Source organism: Salmo trutta, chromosome 20, assembly GCF_901001165.1.
Source record: "Salmo trutta chromosome 20, fSalTru1.1, whole genome shotgun sequence".
Taxonomy (NCBI): domain Eukaryota; kingdom Metazoa; phylum Chordata; class Actinopteri; order Salmoniformes; family Salmonidae; genus Salmo; species Salmo trutta.
In genome coordinates this window covers 29,961,608-29,984,385 of record NC_042976.1, presented here as the reverse complement: position 1 = coordinate 29,984,385, position 22,778 = coordinate 29,961,608, and the positions used below count along the sequence as shown (strand labels likewise).

At 43.8% G+C, this 22,778-nt stretch overlaps 1 protein-coding gene across 1 annotated transcript; it reads right to left on the bottom strand.

The window, feature by feature from the left end:
- Positions 1–4,035: 4,035 nt before the first annotated feature.
- LOC115156357 (filamin A-interacting protein 1-like) lies at positions 4,036–11,566 on the bottom strand. Its single transcript, XM_029703835.1, has 4 exons — positions 11,555–11,566; positions 5,149–5,358; positions 4,486–4,671; positions 4,036–4,266 (listed from the first exon to the last, which is right to left on the bottom strand). Exons 1-4 carry the CDS (start codon positions 11,564–11,566, stop codon positions 4,036–4,038), a joined length of 639 nt encoding a protein of 212 aa, XP_029559695.1.
- Positions 11,567–22,778: the final 11,212 nt, after the last annotated feature.

The following is a 22,778-nucleotide window of genomic DNA, read 5'->3' as shown; positions in this document are numbered from 1 at the left end:
TACAGTAGTGGTTTGGCTTGGAAAAGTTTTTTGCCTGGTCACATACAGCTGATGTGTTGTGCAGTGAAGTCCACAAGCAAAGAGAAGTGGTGAGAGGAGAGCGCATAGGACGTGGCTGCCATGAAAGTGAACTGTGTTTACTCGTGCTCAGGGGTGTATTCATTCCGCCGATTCTGTTGAAAAATGTTTCTTAAACAGAAGCAAACGGAACAAACGGGAATAAACATACCTGAATTTGTCCAATAGAAACTCTAGTTTGCAACTCAAATATTTATCTTGACATGTGTACACCTATGTTGTAAACATTAATTCATAGGCTAGATTGTAGCAACCTCGTGATGGGTACAGGGAAACATTTTGTATCATGTAGTAGCCTAAAACTATTGCTGCTACATTGAACTTGGTGAATGGAATATGAAGGAGAGTCATCTGATATGCTGTAACAGAAATAAGGCCATGCTCATGAAAAGAAAATTGTCCTCCCTCATTTTAAACAGCACTGACCGCCACTGCTGCCCTTTATGAGAGTGGCAACTGGCACTGAAGGAGGTAGGGTCATGGTGGATTTGTAACCAACTGGGAATTTACCACATACAACAAGGAAAAATCCACTTGAACGGCCCTTAAACTGGTAATTACTAATGGGAAAGTTGTCTTATCATTCTGAGCACTCACTTCTCACACATGGTGACCTCTGACTTCACCTTTTAAGGAAATGGCCTCTAAAACAGCATTTTCGGCAGTAAACAGCAACAAAACATTATTTATAAAAAGCAATCTCTTAATATGGTTTTTGAACTCTAGAATTTGTTTACAAGAATGATAGCTGTACTTTAAGTTTATAGTTGACAGCCTGTTGGCCATTAGCAAATCAGCATTTTTCAACGGGTTCAAATCACTTAAACGCATCTAACTGGTATTTAAGACTTCATAACTGTTAAATTCCCACCTCCTGCATGGTTACGAAAGCACCATCAGAGTGGAAACTTGAGCGGCCCAACATAACAATCCGGTCACAACAGGCAATGCAATGAACATTGTGAATGCTGAACCTTGTGAATGGCATTTCATTTTCCCGCTGTACCTGAACCGAACCGTGACCCCAAAATTGCAATAGGTACAGAACTGTGGGTTTGGTGAACCGTTAAACCCCTAACACACACACACACACACACTGAAGTCAGCTCAGACAGATCCAGCTCAGAGAGCTCCATCAGCAGCAGATTTACATTTAGCATGGAAAAGAATATACTGCTCAAAAAAATAAAGGGAACACTTAAACAACACAATGTAACTCCAAGTCAATCACACTTCTGTGAAATCAAACTGTCCACTTAGGAAGCAACACTGATTGACAATACATTTCACATGCTGTTGTGCAAATGGAATAGACAACAGGTGGAAATTATAGGCAATTAGCAAGACACCCCCAATAAAGGAGTGGTTCTGCAGGTGTAGACCACAGACCACTTCTCAGTTCCTATGCTTTCTGGCTGATGTTTTGGTCACTTTTGAATGCTGGCGGTGCTTTCACTCTAGTGGTAGCATGAGACGGAGTCTACAACCCACACAAGTGGCTCAGGTAGTGCAGCTCATCCAGGATGGCACATCAATGCGAGCTGTGGCAAGAAGGTTTGCTGTGTCTGTCAGCGTAGTGTCCAGAGCATGGAGGCGCTACCAGGAGACAGGCCAGTACATCAGGAGACGTGGAGGAGGCCGTAGGAGGGCAACAACCCAGCAGCAAGACCGCTACCTCCGCCTTTGTGCAAGGAGGAGCAGGAGAAGCACTGCCAGAGCCCTGCAAAATTACCTCCAGCAGGCCACAAATGTGCATGTCTGCTCAAACGGTCAGAAACAGACTCCATGAGGGTGGTATGAGGGCCCGACGTCCACAGGTGGGGGTTGTGCTTACAGCCCAACACCGTGCAGGACGTTTGGCATTTGCCAGAGAACACCAAGATTGGCATATTTGCCACTGGCGCCCTGTGCTCTTCACAGATGAAAGCAGGTTCACACTGAGCACGTGACAGACGTGACAGAGTCTGGAGACGCCGTTGAGAACGTTCTGCTGCCTGCAACATCCTCCAGCATGACCGGTTTGGCAGTGGGTCAGTCATGGTGTGGGGTGGCATTTCTTTGGGGGGCCGCACAGCCCTCCATGTGCTCGCCAGAGGTAGCCTGACTGCCATTAGGTACCGAGATGAGATCCTCAGACCCCTTGTGAGACCATATGCTGGTGCGGTTGGCCCTGGGTTCCTCCTAATGCAAGACAATGCTAGACCTCATGTGGCTGGAGTGTGTCAGCAGTTCCTGCAAGAGGAAGGCATTGATGCTATGGACTGGCCTGCCCGTTCCCCAGACATGAATCCAATTGAGCACATCTGGGACATCATGTCTCGCTCCATCCACCAACGCCACGTTGCACCACAGACTGTCCAGGAGTTGGCGGATGCTTTAGTCCAGGTCTGGGAGGAGATCCCTCAGGAGACCATCCGCCACCTCATCAGGAGCATGCCCAGGCGTTGTAGGGAGGTCATACAGGCACGTGGAGGCCACACACACTACTGAGCCTCATTTTGACTTGTTTTAAGGACATTACATCAAAGTTGGATCAGCCTGTAGTGTGATTTTCCACTTTAATTTTGAGTGTGACTCCAAATCCAGACCTCCATGGGTTGATAATTTTTGTGTGATTTTGTTGTCAGCACATTCAACTATGTAAAGAAAAAAGTATTTAATAAGATTATTTCTTTCATTCAGATCTAGGATGTGTTGTTTAAGTGTTCCCTTTATTTTTTTGAGCAGTGTATATTATATTATATTATTCACCTCCTGAGGAAGTAGGAACTCAAAACACTTAGCTAGTTTGCCAACTTTAAATATGACAACGTTGCTAGATAACCATGTAGGCTAATTGACTCATCTATCAGTAAATGTAATGTCCTACAGAAACTTTCCAGCACTAGGTCTATACAGGCTACTTGATGTAGGCCTATTCACCACAAATGGCCCACTCCGCTCCGCGGGATGTATCAACACCATATACTATGTAGCACAGGTGGCACCTTAAATGGAGAAACGGGCTCGTGGTAATGGCTGGAGCCAAATAAATCGATGCCATTCCATTTGCTTCTTTCCAGCCATCATTATGAGCCTCAGCAGCCTCCTGTGCTATTTAGCCCACTATAGTTGTAAAGCAGTGCTATGAGCTCAATATTGAGAGGTGATAAATAAATGATATAATATACTCACAGCAAGCCGTGACTATCCTCTCTGTAACTAGAACAACAGAAGTTGCTTTGAAAACTGTATTTTTCCCACAATTGCATTTTGAGCAACGGTCATATGGTTGTGCTTTTTAGAATGCTCCTCTCTCTCCTCCGTGCACGAGGTGGCTCGCTCACACCGCAGCCGATAGCAGAACAGGGACATTTCGGATCAAATGCACATTACTGTTTGGATAAATCATGATAATTAAAAAAATTATCAAATTGCGAACCGAACTGTCGTGACTAGCTACATTTGTTTCACTGGCCCAATAGCGACCAATAAAACATTTGTTTTGCACTGCCAAGTCAAAGGGTTGCAAATGCGAGAGTGTGTGTGTGTGTGTGTGTGTGTGTGTGTGTGTGTGTGTGTGTGTGTGTGTGTGTGTGTGTGTGTGTGTGTGCTAACATGTGTGTTTCTGAGGGACTGAGAGTGCTTAAGGAGTGAGCAGGGGTAATGGTCCGTGAGTGAGGATAGTAGCTATAAGTACAGGCCTGAGGTCAGCAGCACTACACTGCTGCGTATATGAACACATTGTGGTCACAGTGGCCCTACACACTCACTCAGCCATGGAAATCATTATAGAGACTACTCTCTTGGTTGCAACAGAGGAATCTGCAGCCCTTAAACTATATTACATTACAGGGTACAGATGGACTGGTTCCAATGTCCTTAGATAATCTCCTTTGCCCTCTGATCTCTTTCCCTATGTGACCTCTGATCTGATAGGATAGATTAGCCTAATATGGTAGAGCCCCTGCTCTTAGCCTAGGTAGCATTTCCAACACGGGTCCTGTTGCGGTCAGTGGGTGTCACTGACCTCTCGCGGTCCTGCTCCAGTAGACAGGTGAGGTCATCGCTGCGCTGCAGGAAGGCACGGTGCTGCTGGTCCTGCTCCTCCAGCCTGCAGAGGGCGCCACTGTGGGAGCACTCCACCTGCAGCAGCTGCTCCAGCATCCGCCTGTAGCTCTGCTTTCCAGTCTCCACCAGCCGGTCCAGCTAACACAGAAAGAGAGAGAAGGACATGAAGACAGGACATGAAGACAGGGCTGAAGACATCGTGGCTCTCATTGCGTTGTTGGAAACGGGCAAAGGGTCAATGGTTTATCATTAGCTTTCTACTTCAAAACCCATGCCTTAAAGCCTATACAAGCCTATGTGTGACTGGTGGTTTTAACAGTGGCTGTGTTTTCAATCTTAGTGTTAATCTCCTGTTACCTCAGCCATGGGTTTCTCGTAGACATCCTGCTGTGGGGCCTCCTGGGCCTCAGAAGCCTGGGCCTGGAGTGAGTCTCTCTGCAGGGCCCTGAGCACCTCTACTGGGGTGAGAAAGCCATACTGGGTCTCCAACAGAGCCAGATCCATCTTCTCTGCTTTCAGGACCGTGATCACCTCATCTCTGGCCTGGTGGGATGGACAGATAGAATAAAAAAGGAGGGATGCAGAATGAGAGAGATGAAAAAGAGATTGCACTCCCAAGTCTTTCTTATGCAGCTGCGTTGTAGGCTGTGTGTGTGTCACGTTCTGCGAGGCATGTCTAGGAGTGTTTTACTCATGGTTTTAGTTAGTCACAATAGGCTCTTTTATTAGAGTCTGATTCATTCTGTTTCCTCTACAGCTCATCTACGGCTGGTCTCAACTCAGTTCGGAGCAAATCTCCCATTGACGATGTCAATGTGCGATGTAACACTCGCATTTATGCATATAAGGATTTGGCCCTAGTGTGGTTTGGCCAAGTCTGAGCTATGGGTTACTAGCCCGCATACTACCATCCTGATCTTGTTAGCTTATAGGGCACAGCGGTCATGATTGTGGATGAAACATCTACTGTATACCTAGATCCAGAAATACTAGAACACAACTGTTCTGTCCTGTCCTTACCTGCAGCTCTCCCTCCATTATACTGAGGAGGAACACAAGGTCATCCCTGGACAGGTCTTTCCTCCTCTCTCCCCCCTTTCCTCCCCCCATGTTGTCCCTCAGGACGGTGCCCTTGAGGGGGTCGAGGTGGGCCACGGAGTTCTGTGAACCATTGCCGTTCCAGGCAGCCATGTTGGGGCTGTTGCTACGGGAACGTATCTGTGGAGCCACCTGGGAAGAATAGCGAGTGAGAGATTTATGGACATGGAGAGGTAGTACAAGAGTGGCGAAGGAGAATAGGGAGGCAGTGAAGGGAGGTTAGTGCAGTGACAATAGATGGTGATATAATTTGAAGCTGAGCACTCAAGTAAGCCTATTCCTTGTTTGAATCAATGAACGAGTGCTTTGTGTGTATCAGTTACATGTTTGATGATTCTATTACAACTAATGTAAACATAGTTGTCTTTGCTGTCTTTGTATCTAAGATAATTGTGTAGTTTAGAGTAATTATCGAGGTTAGCTAGCCAGGTTAGCTTGTGTTAGCTAGCTACATAGTTGCCTTGTAAGGTGTAGCACTGAAGCTATCGAGGTTGCCTGGCCAGCTACACTTTCAAACAAAGTCAACAACGCGGCCACTGCTAGCTAGCCTACTTTACCAGCCAGCAGTACTGTGTCATTTTAGTCAATAAGTTGTCTTTGTCATAGTTTGTCATAGTTTGATAATTGTGTAGTTTAGAGTAATTATCGAGGTTAGCTGGCCAGCTATTTTCGTCCCCCGCGACGCCATTTCCAAACCTAGCCAACTATTACCGACGAGCAGCATTGTAGAAACTAAATACATTACAAAGGAACGTCTTGATTAGTGTTATGTTAGCTAGCTACATAGCTGCCTTTGTATCATGATAAGGTGTAGCACTGAAACTATCGAGGTTACCTAGCCAGCTACACTTTCAAACAAATTCAACAACGCAGCCACTGCTAGCTAGCCTACTTCACCAGCCAGCAGTACTGTATCATTTTAATCATTTTAGTCAAAAGATTGTTGCAACGTAAGCTAACTTTCTGAACATTCGAGACGTGTAGTCCACTTGTCATTCCAATCTCCTTTGCATTAGCGTAGCCTCTTCTGTAGCCTGTCAACTATGTGTCTGTCTATCCCTGTTCTCTCCCCTCTGCACAGGCCATACAAACGCTTCACACCGCGTGGCCGCTGCCACTCTAACCTGGTGGTCACAGCGCGCACGACCCACGTGGAGTTCCAGGTCTCCGGCAGCCTCTGGAACTGCCGGTCTGCGGCCAACAAGGCAGAGTTCATCTCAGCCTATGCTACCCTCCAGTCCCTCAACTTCGTGGCGCTGACGGAAACATGGATTACCACAGATAACACTGCTACTCCTACTGCTCTCTCCTCGTCTGCCCACGTGCTCTCGCACACCCCGAGAGCTTCTGGTCAGCGGGGTGGTGGCACTGGGATCCTCATCTCTCCCAAGTGGACATTCTCTCTTTCTCCCCTGACCCATCTGTCTATCGCCTCCTTTGAATTCCATGCTGTCACAGTTACCAGCCCTTTCAAGCTTAACATCCTTATCATTTATCGCCCTCCAGGTTCCCTTGGAGAGTTCATCAATGAGCTTGACGCCTTGATAAGTTCCTTTCCTGAGGATGGCTCACCTCTCACAGTTCTGGGTGACTTTAACCTCCCCACGTCTACCTTTGACAAATTCCTCCCTCTCCTCTTTTGACCTCACCCTCTCACCTTCCCCCCCTACTCACAAGGCAGGCAATACGCTTGACCTCATCTTTACTAGATGCTGTTCGTCCACTAATCTCATTGCAACTCCCCTCCAAGTCTCCGACCACTACCTTGTATCCTTTTCCCTCTCGCTCTCATCCAACACTTCTCACTCTGCCCCTACTTGGATGGTATTGCGCCGTCCCAACCTTCGCTCTCTCTCTCCCGCTACTCTCTCCTCTTCCATCCTATCATCTCTTCCCTCTGCTCAAACCTTCTCCAACCTATCTCCTGATTCTGCCTCCTCAACCCTCCTCTCCTCCCTTTCTGCATTCTTTGACTCTCTATGTCCCCTATCCTCCAGGCCGGCTCGGTCCTCCCCTCCTGCTCCGTGGCTCGATGACTCATTGCGAGCTCACAGAACAGGGCTCCGGGCAGCCGAGCGGAAATGGAGGAAAACTCGCCTCCCTGCGGACCTGGCATCCTTTCACTCCCTCCTCTCTACATTTTCCTCTTCTGTCTCTGCTGCTAAAGCCACTTTCTAACACTCTAAATTCCAAGCATCTGCCTCTAACCCTAGGAAGCTCTTTGCCACCTTCTCCTCCCTCCTGAATCCTCCTCCCCCTCCCCCCTCCTCTCTCTCTGCGGATGAATTCGTCAACCATTTTGAAAAGAAGGTCGACGACATCCGATCCTCGTTTGCTAAGTCAAACGACACCGCTGGTCCTGCTCACACTGCCCTACCCTGTGCTTTGACCTCTTTCTCCCCTCTCTCTCCAGATGAAATCTTGCGTCTTGTGACGGCCGGCCGCCCAACAACCTGCCCGCTTGACCCTATCCCCTCCTCTCTTCTCCAGACCATTTCCGGAGACCTTCTCCCTTACCTCACCTCGCTCATCAACTCATCCTTGACCGCTGGCTACGTCCCTTCCGTCTTCAAGAGAGCGAGAGTTGCATCCCTTCTGAAAAAACCTACACTCGATCCCTCCGATGTCAACAACTACAGACCAGTATCCCTTCTTTCTTTTCTCTCCAAAACTCTGGAATGTGCCGTCCTTGGCCAGCTCTCCTGCTATCTCTCTCAGAATGACCTTCTTGATCCAAATCAGTCAGGTTTCAAGACTGGTCATTCAACTGAGACTGCTCTTCTCTTTGTCACGGAGGCTCTCCGCACTGCTAAAGCTAACTCTCTCTCCTCTGCTCTCATCCTTCTAGACCTATCTGCTGCCTTTGATACTGTGAACCATCAGATCCTCCTCTCCACCCTCTCCGAGTTGGGCATCTCCGGTGCGGCCCACGCTTGGATTGCGTCCTACCTGACAGGTCGCTCCTACCAGGTGGCGTGGCGAGAATCTGTCTCCGTACCACGTGCTCTCACCACTGGTGTCCCCCAGGGCTCTGTTCTAGGCCCTCTCCTATTCTCGCTATACACCAAGTCACTTGGCTCTGTCATATCCTCACATGGTCTCTCCTATCATTGCTATGCAGACGACACACAATTAATCTTCTCCTTTCCCCCTTCTGATAACCAGGTGGTGAATCGCATCTCTGCATGTCTGGCAGACATATCAGTGTGGATGACGGATCACCACCTCAAGCTGAACCTCAGCAAGACGGAGCTGCTCTTCCTCCCGGGGAAGGACTGCCCGTTCCATGATCTCGCCATCACGGTTGACAACTCCATTGTGTCCTCCTCCCAGAGTGCTAAGAACCTTGGCGTGACCCTGGACAACACCCTGTCGTTCTCCACTAACATCAAGGCGGTGACCCGATCCTGTAGGTTCATGCTCTACAACATTCGCAGAGTACGACCCTGCCTCACACAGGAAGCGGCGCAGGTCCTAATCCAGGCACTTGTCATGTCCCGTCTGGATTACTGCAACTCGCTGTTGGCTGGGCTCCCTGCCTGTGCCATTAAACCCCTACAACTCATCCAGAACGCCGCAGCCCGTCTGGTGTTCAACCTTCCCAAGTTCTCTCACGTCACCCCGCTCCTCCGCTCTCTCCACTGGCTTCCAGTTGAAGCTCGCATCCGCTACAAGACCATGGTGCTTGCCTACGGAGCTGCGAGGGGAACGGCACCTCCGTACCTTCAGGCTCTGATCAGGCCCTACACCCAAACAAGGGCACTGCGTTCATCCACCTCTGGCCTGCTCGCCTCCCTTTCTCTGAGGAAGCACAGTTCCCGCTCAGCCCAGTCAAAACTGTTCGCTGCTCTGGCACCCCAATGGTGGAACAAGCTCCCTCACGACGCCAGGACAGCGGAGTCAATCACCACCTTCCGGAGACACCTGAAACCCCACCTCTTCAAGGAATACCTAGGATAGCATAAAGTAATCCTTCTAACCCCCCCCTCCTTAAAAGATTTAGATGCACTATTGTAAAGTGGTTGTTCCACTGGATATCATAAGGTGAATGTACCAATTTGTAAGTCGCTCTGGATAAGAGCGTCTGCTAAATGACTTAAATGTAATGTAAATGTAAATGTAAACTGTTAGGCACCTTGTCATAACCAGCCGCCCAGGGCAAAAAAAAAAGTAGCTTTAGCATGTTTGCTTATGTTGCTTATGTCACCCTTATGTCATCTCATAGTTTCTCTGTTAGCACATAATTGACTGGGAGGTCTGGCTGACGGCTTGGCAGGCATAAGGAGCGTGCCAGAGACCAAGGGCTTAATTACTGACCATATGAGGAGATGAACCGTGTGTGTGTGTGTGTGTGTGTGTGTGTGTGTGTGTGTGTGTGTGTGTGTGTGTGTGTGTGTGTGTGTGTGTGTGTGTGTGTGTGTGTGTGTGTGTCTGTGTGTGTGTTCTCAACGCTGACTCCCAACAGGTTACAGCAACAGCAAACAATGCTGGTCCAACCGCAGATTATATTAAGTCGGATATCCAGGCCTAATAGTATCTCTGCAGATCCCAATTTACAAGAGAATCATTTTAATACCCAGCCAAAGCGTTAACATATTCAGGATTTTAAAGGCTCACACACACAACTGTGTGTCCCAAACCTAGCCAGTAGATGGGCGCATACACAGAAAGCACACGTATGCATTATGCACACATGATAGGCCTGCTACCACACATGCATGTACACAAACAAAAATGACACTAGAAACAGAACAAGTGTTTTCAGAGTTCTACAACAGTGAGAGATGAGTCAGATGTTCCTACACAAGAATGGGGGAGTGAGGATTTAGGCAACAGCTGGATGTTGTCATCAAAACAGCCCATCTTTCTAAACAAGCAAAACAAACAGAATGGCTTATAGGAAAGGTGGATTATAGGTTATAGGGAAGGTGATTGTGCATGCGTGTGTGTGTGTGTGTGCGTGCGTGCGTGTGTGCGTGTGCGAGAGCTGTCTGCCTATCTGAGTTGTGATCCTCTCCGTATCAATTACTAAGGCAGATGGAGCTATCTGGACAGAAAAGTCTAAATGGAATCTTTGGAACGTCCCAACTCTGACATCACCCCATTGAAATTGAAATGTAAAAGGTTTAGGGTTAGATAAGGGTTAAGGTTAGGGTTATGGTTAAGGTTAGGGTTAGGGTTAGGTAAGGGTTATGGTTAGGGTTAGGTAAGGGTTATGCTTAAAGTTAGATTAAGGGTTAAGGTTAGGGTTATGTTTTAGGGTAGGGACGTCCCAAGGATCTCGGATAGCAGAAGCCCAGTCTGGACTCACTTTCCTTTCTGGCATTCATCCCTCCACTGGTTTACTGGGATGGAAGGAATGATAAAGTAACACAGAGGCCTTTTATGAGTTCCCATTCTTACAGCAAGTACTTGAAACCTACGACTCACAGCCACACAGGTATCATCTTGGAGGACACACACAGCTGAGGTCTACACACACACACACACACACACCACACCACACACACCACACACACACACACACACACACACACACACACACACACACACACACACACACACACACACACACACACACACACACACACACACACACACCACACACACACATGCCTACATTGTGAGCAGACACATTTTGAGGTTTTGAGCTGAACACTTTTACAGGTATGATTATTTTGGCTGATATTCTCTGTTGACTTGATTTTTGTTTCCTTTGGACTAGATCATGCTCTCTTGCCCCGTCCATCCTGCTAGCCCACTACGTGTACTTCTCTGTTCCCTATGCCTAATGATGTCTGCATGCATACACAGCACTTAAGCTAGGCCTAAGTGCTCATCTGGATACACTCACAGATATGCACTCATGCTTACACACGTATGGACATAGGCTTAATCTCTTAGACAAATGCAGACTAATTTGCGCATACACAACACACACCTAATTGTAAGTGTCCAGTTGAGGGCTTTCCCCTTGCAGACAGAATGGCAGCACCACGTGCCCATTGGCTCCTTGGTTTATTTTCTTAACCATGGAGAGCTACCCACGTCTCGCCTGTCTGCCCGGTCTACACGGAAGGCCACCAGCTGCACCGGGATAAAAAATAATTAACACTTTGGATTGAAAACATGGTCACAAGTGTGTACACACACCCTTTCACCACCCACCCATTAAATAACTCCTATATTTGACATGGTGATACACTCACACACACTTTCACCACTCGCTTGCCCTCTTATTAAATATCCCCTCAAACCCAGATGCCATTTTAAAGCTTGATTAATATAAACATGACTTCAGTCTATGAATGCACATTTATTCACTGACGTTCTGAACCATGTTATGTAACCATTAAGCTAATAAACTATGGAGAGGATTAGTACATGTTTAATAAACCATTAATAAATGTCTCAGAAAGGGCCTGACTTGTCCAACCTGTGTCTACCCGTTCACTCCCAATAGCCCGATAATATCCACCTGTTGTGGGAGGCCTAGGTTCAGATTAAGGTTCCCTCCTACTCAGGTTAGGTGGCTAGGTGCCATGGTCATTAAGGTTATGCCCTACGGTGGTCACCTCCTAGGGAGGGTGACTGGGTAGTGGATGATTCTCAAGAATCTGGCACTAGACAAAAAACATTGTGAGAAAAAAACAAACAACATTTTTCACCATAATTCCTCTTGGATCACTAAGATCTGTATTGATATATTTCCTAATTATGTTTATTGATAATTAGCATTACTGCATAAGTTTTCAAAGTCCCAAAAAGTTATAAACAAATCAATTTATAATATTTTTTAACACCGCTCATTTAATGAAAAGGCCTCAGTTAAAAATAACACTGAAAAGAAATATATTTTCAAGTTATTAAATTGATTTTGTAATTTCTCAATACCGCAACACACAACCTTTTCTGAATCTTGTTTTTTGTCAATTACTTGTGTATTCAAGTACAGTCGTGGCCAAAGGTTTTGAGAATGACACAAATATTAATTTTCACAAAGTCTGCTGCCTCAGTTTGTATGATGGCAATTTGCATATACTCCCGAATGTTATGAAGAGTGATCAGATGAATTGCAATTAATTGTAAAGTCCCTATTTGCCATGCAAATGAACTGAAGCTCCCCAAAAAACATTTCCACTGCATTTCAGCCCTGCCACAAAAGGACCAGCTGACATCATGTCAGTGATTCTCTTGTTAACACTGGTGTGAGTGTTGACGAGGACAAGGCTGGAGATCACTCTGTCATGCTGATTGAGCTGGAATAACAGACTGGAAGCTTCAAAAGTAGGGTGGTGCTTGGAATCATTGTTCTTCCTCTGTCAATCATGGTTACCTGCAAGGAAACAACTGCCGTCATCATTGCTTTGCACAAAAAGGGCTTCACAGGCAAGGATATTGCTGCCAGTAAGATTGCACCTAAATCAACCATTTATCAGATCATCAAGAACTTCAAGGAGAGTGGTTCAATTGTTGTGAAGAAGGCTTCGGGGCACTCAAGAAAGTCCAGCAAGCGCCAGGACCGTCTCCTAAAGTTGATTCAGCTGCGGGATCGGGGTACCACCAGTACAGAGCTTGCTCAGGAATGGCAGCAGGCAGGTGTGAGTGCATCTGCACGCACAGTGAGGCGAAGACTTTTGGAGGATGGCCTGGTGTCAAGAAGGGCAGCAAAGAAGCCACTTCTCTCCAGAAAAAACATCAGGGACAGACTGATACTCTGCAAAAGGTACAGGGATTGGACTGCTGAGGACTGGGATAAAGTCATTTTCTCTGATGAATCCCCTTTCCGCTTGTTTGGGGCATTGGGGAAAAAAGCTTGTCCGGAGAAGACAAGGTGAGCGCTACCATCAGTCCTGTGTCATGTCAACAGTAAAGCATCCTGAGACCATTCATGTGTGAGGTTGCTTCTCAGCCAAGGGAGTGGGCTCACTCACAATTTTGCCTAAGAACACAGCCATGAATAAAGAATGGTACCAACACATCCTCCGAGAGCAACTTCTCCCAACCATCCAGGAACAGTTTGGTGATGAACAATGCCTTTTCCAGCATGATGGAGCACCTTGCCATAAGGCAAAAGTGATAACTAAGTGGCTCGGGGAACAAAACATTGATATTTTGGGTCCATGGCCAGGAAACTCCCCAGACCTTAATCCCATTGAGAACTTGTGGTCAAACCTCAAGAGGCGGGTGGACAAACAAAAACCCACCAATTCTGACAAACTCCAAGCATTGATTATGCAAGAATGGGCTGCCATCAGTCAGGATGTGGCCCAGAAGTTAATTGATAGCATTCCAGGGCAGATTGCAGAGGTCTTGAAAAAGAAGGGTCAACACTGCAAATATTGACTCTTTGCATCAACTTCATGTAATTGTCAATAAAAGCCTTTGACACTTATGAAATGCTTGTAATTATACTTCAGTATTCCATAGTAACATCTGACAAAAATATCTACAGACACTGAAGCAGCAAACTTTGTGGAAATTAATATTGGTGTCATTCTCAAAACTTTTGGCCACGACTGTAATATGTACACATATTTGGATAAAGATCAAAAGGCACCCTATCGGGTTAATCTCAAATTACTTAAGTGTACATTTCATTTTTCCTAATATTTCCTAAATGTCGGTGTGTTACGGTAATGATAATGAGTGTTGCATAGTTTGCCATTGAAAAACTACTGAGCTCTGTTAGAGATTTAGTAACCCAATAAATCATCAAACTGTGTCATTGGTTAATCCCAAATGACTTGCATAAAGGCACTAACAGACAGCTTGTGGTGGGCAGGGTGGCTCATTCATTTCCAATGTGCCAGTGAAGGCTGCTCAAGCGAGGTGGAGAAAATATAAATCTGTTCTATTTCTGAAGCGGTAACGTCGTTGTTGACTAATCACCGTAGAAAGCGTAGCCTGAGTTATGATACGTCAACACTTATGTCCATTGCCCACTCTAGCTAGCTAGCTAGACGCACTCAGTTTAAAGAGCCACGTTTAACAATGTAAATAATGATTTTCTAATCTATTTCGTGATTCATCATTTCTGTTGCATGTAAACACATTTTTATGCATGCTTATGGTGTTATGACAATTCACGTTTCAAGTGCTGATAATGTTTCTTTATTTGATCTTAATGCAATTTATTAAAATAGTAAAATACTATTTTAGCATAAGTATAAGTACTGTAATTATGTATTACATTTTTTTGTGTTAGGACATGGATATGTGTGGCTCTAAGGTATTTTAGATGGTTTCTAAATTGAATGGGATCCTATGGGCAAATGGCATAACATGATATTCCTATAGAATATCTAAATATGTGGGATATGGACCAAAAACCTTCTTGGGATATCAAACGACAATATTGTTATATTCTAAAACAGGTACACATTTCCAAAATGGGGGATATCCTCCTTTAGGTGCAGTGGTTGCTCCTTGTTGAAACACAAACCCCAGATTGTGGCTTTAAGTAAATTAAATGGGTTTTATACACCTATATTTCTTGACAATCCCTAATTTATAAAATAACTGATGTTTTACAAAATCTATACAATAGGTGTGAGCAGTGCTAGTAAATATTTAAAGATACCAGCACAGCACACCCATTGACTATACATTAGTATTAGCTTAGTATTTTTACCGAAATTAAGCTTCTCATTACCAAAACGTACTTAAAAATAATGAGAAATGTGTGTTTCGTTAATGAGGCCTTAGCTCAATCTGCAAGTAATAGATGACAGCCATAATGTGTCAGCCAGCAAATCACTAAAGCCCATTCATGCCTCAATGTTGGTAAAGTGTAGTAAAAAGGGTGTTTCAGAATAAGTTCCTCATTCTGAAGGCATATAAGTGAAGAAATTAAAGGAAATAAGGAATACTCTTCCAGATGATCCATCATGGGTGACTTGAAAAACTTGAAAAAAATTCAACTAGTATACCATTTTTATTATTTATAGACATACTATAGCAACATATTTTGTGTTTTATTCAAATAAGTTAGGTTTTTCTAAAGTAAACTGTTCTAAAATTATCTGACAATTTCATCTGGACGCATTTCGGTAATGAGAATTTAAGGAGAACATTTTTAAAATTCAGGTGGAAATTTTGAATTTATTTAAAATAAGACACTGTGCCATAAACTAGGTATGCGATGGCCAAGCGGCATAGGCGGTATACATGTGATATGCATGTGATATGAGTAATGTAAGATATGTAAACATTATTAAAGTGCCATTATTTAGAGTGCATTGTATAACGTGACTAGTGATCCATTTATTTGAGTGGCAGTGATTGGGTCTCAATGTAGGCAGCAGCCTCTCTCGGTTAGTGATTGCTGTTTAGCAGTCTGATGTCCCGATGGCCTGTTGAAGATACATCATGGTTTTCTAACTCAGTTTGCTAATGCCATGGTAAAACTGGTTTCATGAGAATCACCCAGGTTTCCTCTGGCAGTTTTCTGATCAACTCCTCACTAAATGGAAAAAAAGTATCATCCCCACCCGTTCTCTTCACCTCTCCTCTGTTAGAAAATGGCTCAGTCACCTCTTTCTCAGCAGGAGTTCATCACTTTTCTCTCTCTCTCTTTCTGCCTCTATGGAGAGCTAGTAAATGTGGCAGACATATTGGAACGGTTGTCCAGTAGAGCAGGGGCTCCCAAAATGTTAACTCGGGCCACCCTTCCAGCACTGGAGAACAGTACTGTTCACACAAACTGTTCACACCTCTCTTGTTGGTGGAGAGAAATGTGCAGGTTTAAAGTTTATTTCCTGCAATTCTACACATTTTGCTGTGGGGTGCAAAGAAAATGTAGAAGTTTTAAAGCACATTTTCTTTCAATTTTATGCATTTTTCCATGTTTAATGTGTATGCATGTGATATTTGAGTGACACAAAAATTACAACAATAACTATGTGCTAAAAAACCTAATTAAAACAATGTTAGCTAACATGTGCTCGTTGATCTGGATATTTCTTACAAGTTCTCTCTAAGGTATGCAATGACTAACATAACAACAAGAACTGATGATGCAGGGGGGCCCCCATTTTGGGAACCACTGCAGCAGTGCACCTGTTTGGAGCAACACTCTTGGTTCCAGATACAGTTCTAGAACAAAACAACACCTTTGATTCCAAGAGCAGAAGTTCTAGGATACAACAACACCTTCGGTTCCAAGAGCAGAAGTTCTAGGACACAACAACAGCCTTTGTTCCAGGATCTCGAATATTCAGAAGCAACACAACAAAGGGAAAAACATGGCCCTCCCAACTTTACAATAATTATTGCTTATTTAGTAAACACTTGCTGCAGACATGCAGATTAGGAAACGTTCAACTGTATGATTTGTTCACATGAAATTGTTTGAATCATGAAGGCTATTAACTTCAAATAAGTCGGTGTACAATTATTTAGGCCTAGTTTCTATGCCATAAGTCTAGGACAATATATACTACATCAGGACTTCTTAAATCTGAGGCCAAGAACATATCTTAGGTTTTCTGCTGATTGTAAAACACTTATATTAGTGGCATGAGTCCGAGTTACGTTTCAGACAGCAAACCATTACCACAGAGATCAAAGGCTCAAAGCAAATCTCAGCGCTGCTTTATGCGCTGTGGACTACTGAGTCAGCTCTGATGGGAAAACAAAGCAAAAGGAATTAGCTGAACCCTCGTGACCCTTATGAAGTCATATGTTGATATGTAGGGGAGCTGTTTATGCCTATTAATGTGGTTTATTATTCTGATCCCGGGTAGTCTTAGGTTGAATCTCTAATACTCTATGCACATTCACTCAAGTTAGCTGACATCAAGTTAGGATTCAGCGGCCCTCAGAGAAGCAGGGTTTTATGGAATCTTGGGGGTGAGGCAGTTTTCACAGATATGTTTTATAGTATCCTGTTCATGGTATGGCACCGGAGGAAAAAGTAATGAGCAATGAAGTAAAAAAAACATGTAACAGCAAACATTGAGTTTTCACCTGTGACGGCTGTTTGTATTTAAAGACATGACTAATAGAGAATTGAAAACCTTTTTAAATATCCCCTTTTCTACTTTCCACTTCCCTTCGATCTTCTGAGGCATTTGTTTGAACTACTCTCAGAAAGAGGTACATATTTAGGTTGGTTATCCTTGTCACCCTCCCTTCATGGCCACCAATAGGTGGAAGTACCAGAAAGGTCTACTCTTCTCCACCATATTGCTATCACTTCTCCAATTCTTTCAAATTAGTGTGCATGAAGGAAAAGTTATTAGGAAATGGAGCTATTGGGATACATTTCAGGAAATGTCTATGGTGAACGTTGTGAACCTTCTCCTACCTTTGAAACTGTATGAGAGAAAATCACAATTCATAGGACTTAACAAGCTGGCTGCCATTGTGATGAGTCACCTTGCACAAGAGGTTTGCTTTGTAGGTTTTACTAGTCTAATACTGTAATATTGATAATTTGATACAATGGTTAGACATTCTAAAGGCTTTCTACCACTTATGAAACAGTTATATGTGTAGTTTGTCTCTCTCTGTTTCTTGTCTTTGGAGAGTTCCCACTTCTGGCCTCTGGAGTTTCACACATGCATGGCTAGTGCTTCGTTCTCCCATACTAATATAACTAATGCATATGAAATGTCCCTTATTTATTGTTATTATTTTGGCTAAACTGCCCTGTCAGAGGGTAATATATCTCTTTACGATTCCCAATCATTTTACTGGTTATTTTCTTGGCTGGATGCAGTCTCTCGGCTTTAAACATACTTAAAATCACTCTTTCCGACTGTAGACCTCTCTTTTTCCAAGTAGAGTATGCCTGTCAATCACAACAGCGTAACATGGACTCAAGTGTGGAAGTCCATTTGGATGTCAGTCTGATGTAATGAAATGTGGAGTGAAGATATAAAATGGTGTGTGAGTCCTCTACTGCAAAATTAAGATGGTACTAAATTCTCTTGACGGAAGGTCAATCTCTGGATAGGGGAAGCATTTGAAATTCCACTGGTGTGTCTTTTTGCCTGTGTGTTTGCACACTCACATGTGAGACTGATGCGTATTTCTGTGAGATGGATACAGTATGCTTGCAAGGTAGAGAGAACTTTGCAGTTTATGCATATCACATTCACGCACGCACACACACACCTGCGTTTGCCATCCATCCACAGCCATCAGATCCTACATTCTTCTGGCATTGCTTCAGAGTGCTACAGAGATGATTGATAGAGAGAGGATGGAGTGATCCTAAACATCAGACACACACTACCTGTCAGGGGGAGAGAGGGAAAGTTTAAAGATGCGCTTTGGCCCTCATAGACACATGGATCTCACATGCAACCGTTCTGACATCACAGGTCAATGGTTTTATGACTCGGTACCCCTGCATTGTGAAAAACCCAAAGCTTCTTATTCTGGATGTTACCACGAGAGAGGGGAAGAGAACCAGCTGGGAATTGACAGTCCACACACACACATACATACATACATACATACATACATACATACATACATACACACACACACACACATACACACACACACACACTATTTTTTATTTAAGTAAGACATATTGGCAGTTACACAACACACACACTCACGTGCACAGGAAGGGGTGCGGAAGGAATGTGATGTTCTTGTCCCAGTGGATGTTAACCTCTGTCTTTGTTTAGAGAACATTGTGTCAAGTACAGTACAGTCACCCAGAGTTGATGGATATAAAGCCTTTAATGGGACATCAGCTTCATGCCTTTTATCTTTGTCCCTTTTAAAAAACAAAAAATACTATAAAAATTGTAATTATTGATAATGATAGTTGTAATTGTCAAATAGCTGGAGTATTTTATCTGTAAGTTCAGTTTTAATTTCTCCACCACTGTCTGGGTTATGTGGTTATGTACTTGAGGAACTAGACTGGCCAGTAAGTTTTTGCTGTGTTTATATGCAGACTGTTTCTCTCCGATCCTAATGGAAAACTTTCTATACTGTAAACCCCCAGAGTGCACTGTGGTCTTGTGTGACATGCTTGTGGCTTTGGATCAGGAAATGTAGACATTAGCGAATCGCTCTCCGGGGCAAGCACACACACACTACCACACTGGAGAGAAAGGGTCAAATTTAAAAGCACTTTAGAATTATATGTGCTGGCTTAGTGGCCCTGAATTGTGCTCACTCTGCTGCCAAAATAAATGTCAATACTCTAAACTCACAAGAGTCTTATTCAGTATAATACATTGAAGTGTTTTGACACTTGCTTGAATAAAAAGGCTTGGTTGTTCATTACCACCACTCTGCTTTGCATGTGAAAGCTGAAATGTATTGGTCAATCCAATAGGGGGCAGTATTTAGCCAAATATTCTGCCGTGGTGACACCAGTGACTAGATAACTCTATCACCACAGATCTAAATAGACCATAGGCTAGTGGTTGATCCATGACACAGTTTGCAACCTGGGCTCCCTGCCCTTTCCTGAAACTGCTTCATTTCCTAACCCCATAAAATGTATTACTGCCTTTAAATCAAAGGAAAACAATCAACAAATGTGTTACCCCTTTCTACAGAAAGGGGGACGGAAATGTTCCTTGACCTCATTCTATGAGAAGAACATCTCCCCAGACACGTTTCATCAATCTGACTTCTCCCACTGACTCAGACACTAAAGTGGTCGTTAACTTTGTGCTTGTAGGAGGCTAAATTTACTATTGATTTAACAATAACACATCTTCAATAGTGGCTTTAGGAGGAAGAAACTGCAGGCCTCAACATCACCAATATATCCTTGGACTGCAAAATAGGCGGTTGCTACTTGACCTGGGATGAAGTATAGATTTTTGTACCACTTCAAGTTGATTAAAAAGTCGGCTAGAATTTCTGAAACACAGAAACATGTTATTTTGCTGACCCAAAAGGTCAAAATTAACATCAACCATAATGAAAGAAAAGATGAAAAACCCAGTCTGGTCAAAATGGGCCTGAGGGGATATCATATTGGTCAGTTTTAGCCTTCATAACTATCCCTGTACTAAGCTACTGACATACTAGTATCCAGGGGCGCAACTTTGGTTTTAGAAGTGGGGGGGAATAACTTTTTGTTTTTTAATCCAGTCGGATAAACACTCCAAACAGACTACCCGACTGCTCAGAGGCGTCCGAATGGTCCTAAAGCACACTGTTGCCTCGTTTTGTATCACATTTCAATGATAAAACTGGGGGGACAAAAATGCTATTTCAGAATGTGGGGGGGGGGGGCATGTCCCCCCTGTCCCCAGTGAAAGTTGCGCCCCTGCTAGTATCCAAGTAAGCCAGGAGAGTGGAAGACGGAATTGTGTTGGATATTGGATATTGGATACTGAATATGCATACTGAATATTGGATATTGCTGTCGGACTCTTTTTGAATGGAGACCTCGGAAGTGTACTGTAACATCATAACATTTTGTATCTCCCTATGTTACGGTGTGAAAACAGTTTTCATGGGCACACATATCCAAAATAATGTATGGATTGCAAAATCGAATGCTTCTAACTTGAAAGAGTAACTTCAACAAGATGAATCAAACAAAATGTATCCTGTCATTAACAGAGTTCTTCAATAATGATGCATTATAGTTGTTTGATACGCATTTGATGTTTAACTGTTTAGTTAAGTGGGGAAATTATCACACAACATCAGCTGATTCAGGAAATTACTTTTTTAATGACAGTCAATTGATGAAGAGCTGGTGTGATACTGCACGTGACAGAACAACAGCCAAAGTACGGGAATTAATGTTGATCTGGACAATTGACAAAACGTTTTGGTGTCTATGTTGTCACAGCAGTCAAGATAATTAGCCTATGTTGTGGACAACATTATGTCAAGATTCCTGAGGTAAGATTACAGTCTGTGTATGTTTTGACTGTTTGTTTTCAGAGTTAAAATGGACCAAGCAGGAACCTGAAAATGACTTGTTCTTTATTGAATAGAAATAGAAAAATAAAAAGTGGGTTGTTTTTCGTTTTTTGCATATAAAAACAAATACAATACCTTATTATTTTGATTTTCACATGGGGTGGGGTAAAATTTGGAATGCCTGTCATTGGTTAAGTGCACAGCCTACACTTCCTATCCGTTCAAAGTAGGAGTTCACCCTTCTAACGCCATTCCATAAATCTAGGAATCTATTATCATTTCATTAATCTATTAATAGCTGCCCGTATTGTGCCACACTGCCAAGATAAAGTAAGATTTCGTGTGAATTGACTTAGTAATGAACTGCTGTTACTGTAAATGGTTAGCTGACTGATATATCCTAGCTACCTAACTGACCATGGGTAATCTTATTCAATGATGCCATACAGCCAAAACAACCATTTTTATTGCTAGACTAGAGATATGCTGCTAGCTATAGTTAGTCAGTGGTTGCACATCTAACTAGCTGGAATGAAGCAAGGGTGTGAATAGTAGACATGTAAATATATCCTTTCATTGTTTACAGAAGGTCTTCAACTACTCAGAACTGTCTGATCAGCCTGATAAGGTGCTGTGGGTGTGTCCAGTTTACACTTGTGCAAATTCATGTGTGTATAGAAATGGAATGAAACATCCAACCAACGCCTCGGGGGTTCTGGGGTCCTGTCCAGAAGCAACACCTAGCCCCTACCCCTAGACACTTGTGGAGGTCTGAGAAGATTGGACAGGTGTAAACAATATCACCAAATTTCCACCAAGCCTTTCGGTGGGGAAGGTGGGGCTCTCACCATGTCACCAACCATCAATCCCTCACAGATCTCCACAAGTGTCTAGTAGGGCAGTAGGGGCTAGGGGTTGTTTCTGGACAGGCCATGGGTATTATGGTAGCACAGTCAATTAGTCAGTCTGGCACTGTCTAAAAATGTTAAAGGGTCAGTGCAGTTAAAAACTTGATTTCCTGTTTTTTATTATATTTCCACACACACACTATGAGATAGGGCCGGGATGATATCAGTATTGCAATGTTTTTTCCATGGCAAAAATGAAAACACAAAGCAGACCAAACTCTTTGGTCCTTCAAAAACCTGCTGTATGTAAAATATTGTGTGCTATATCTAAATGTGACTCTGGATGACAACATAATGATGTTTGTTTCCAACATTAGGGCTGTTTTCCTAAATAAGTTAAATCTGCTAAGTGTTTTGTTTCAGCCTGTTCAGATGTGATGGAACTTTTGGCCCACATCATGACGTCACACAATGTGACCTGATTATAACAGACCAATGACTGTTCTTCTGGGTAAGGCGGTGAGCTCTAGACAAATACTTGCTTCCTCTGTCCTTGAGAGAATCTCAATTGCATTTCCTTGATTCGTCGCATCCTCTCTTCTTGTCTCCTTCCCCTCTCACCTTCTTATCCAATGGGTTTTGAGAAGGAGGCGAGGGGGGAGGAAGTGAGGAATCAAGGAAATGCAATTGAGATTATCCCCTTGTTTCCCCCATTCCTCACCTCCCTCTCAAAGTACATTGGGGGAGAGGAGTGAAGGTTCCTTCCCTCAGGTTACAATGCACTTTCAAGGAGATGCAAGGAGTGGAGGAAACAAGGACAGAGTAAGCAAGAATTTGAGA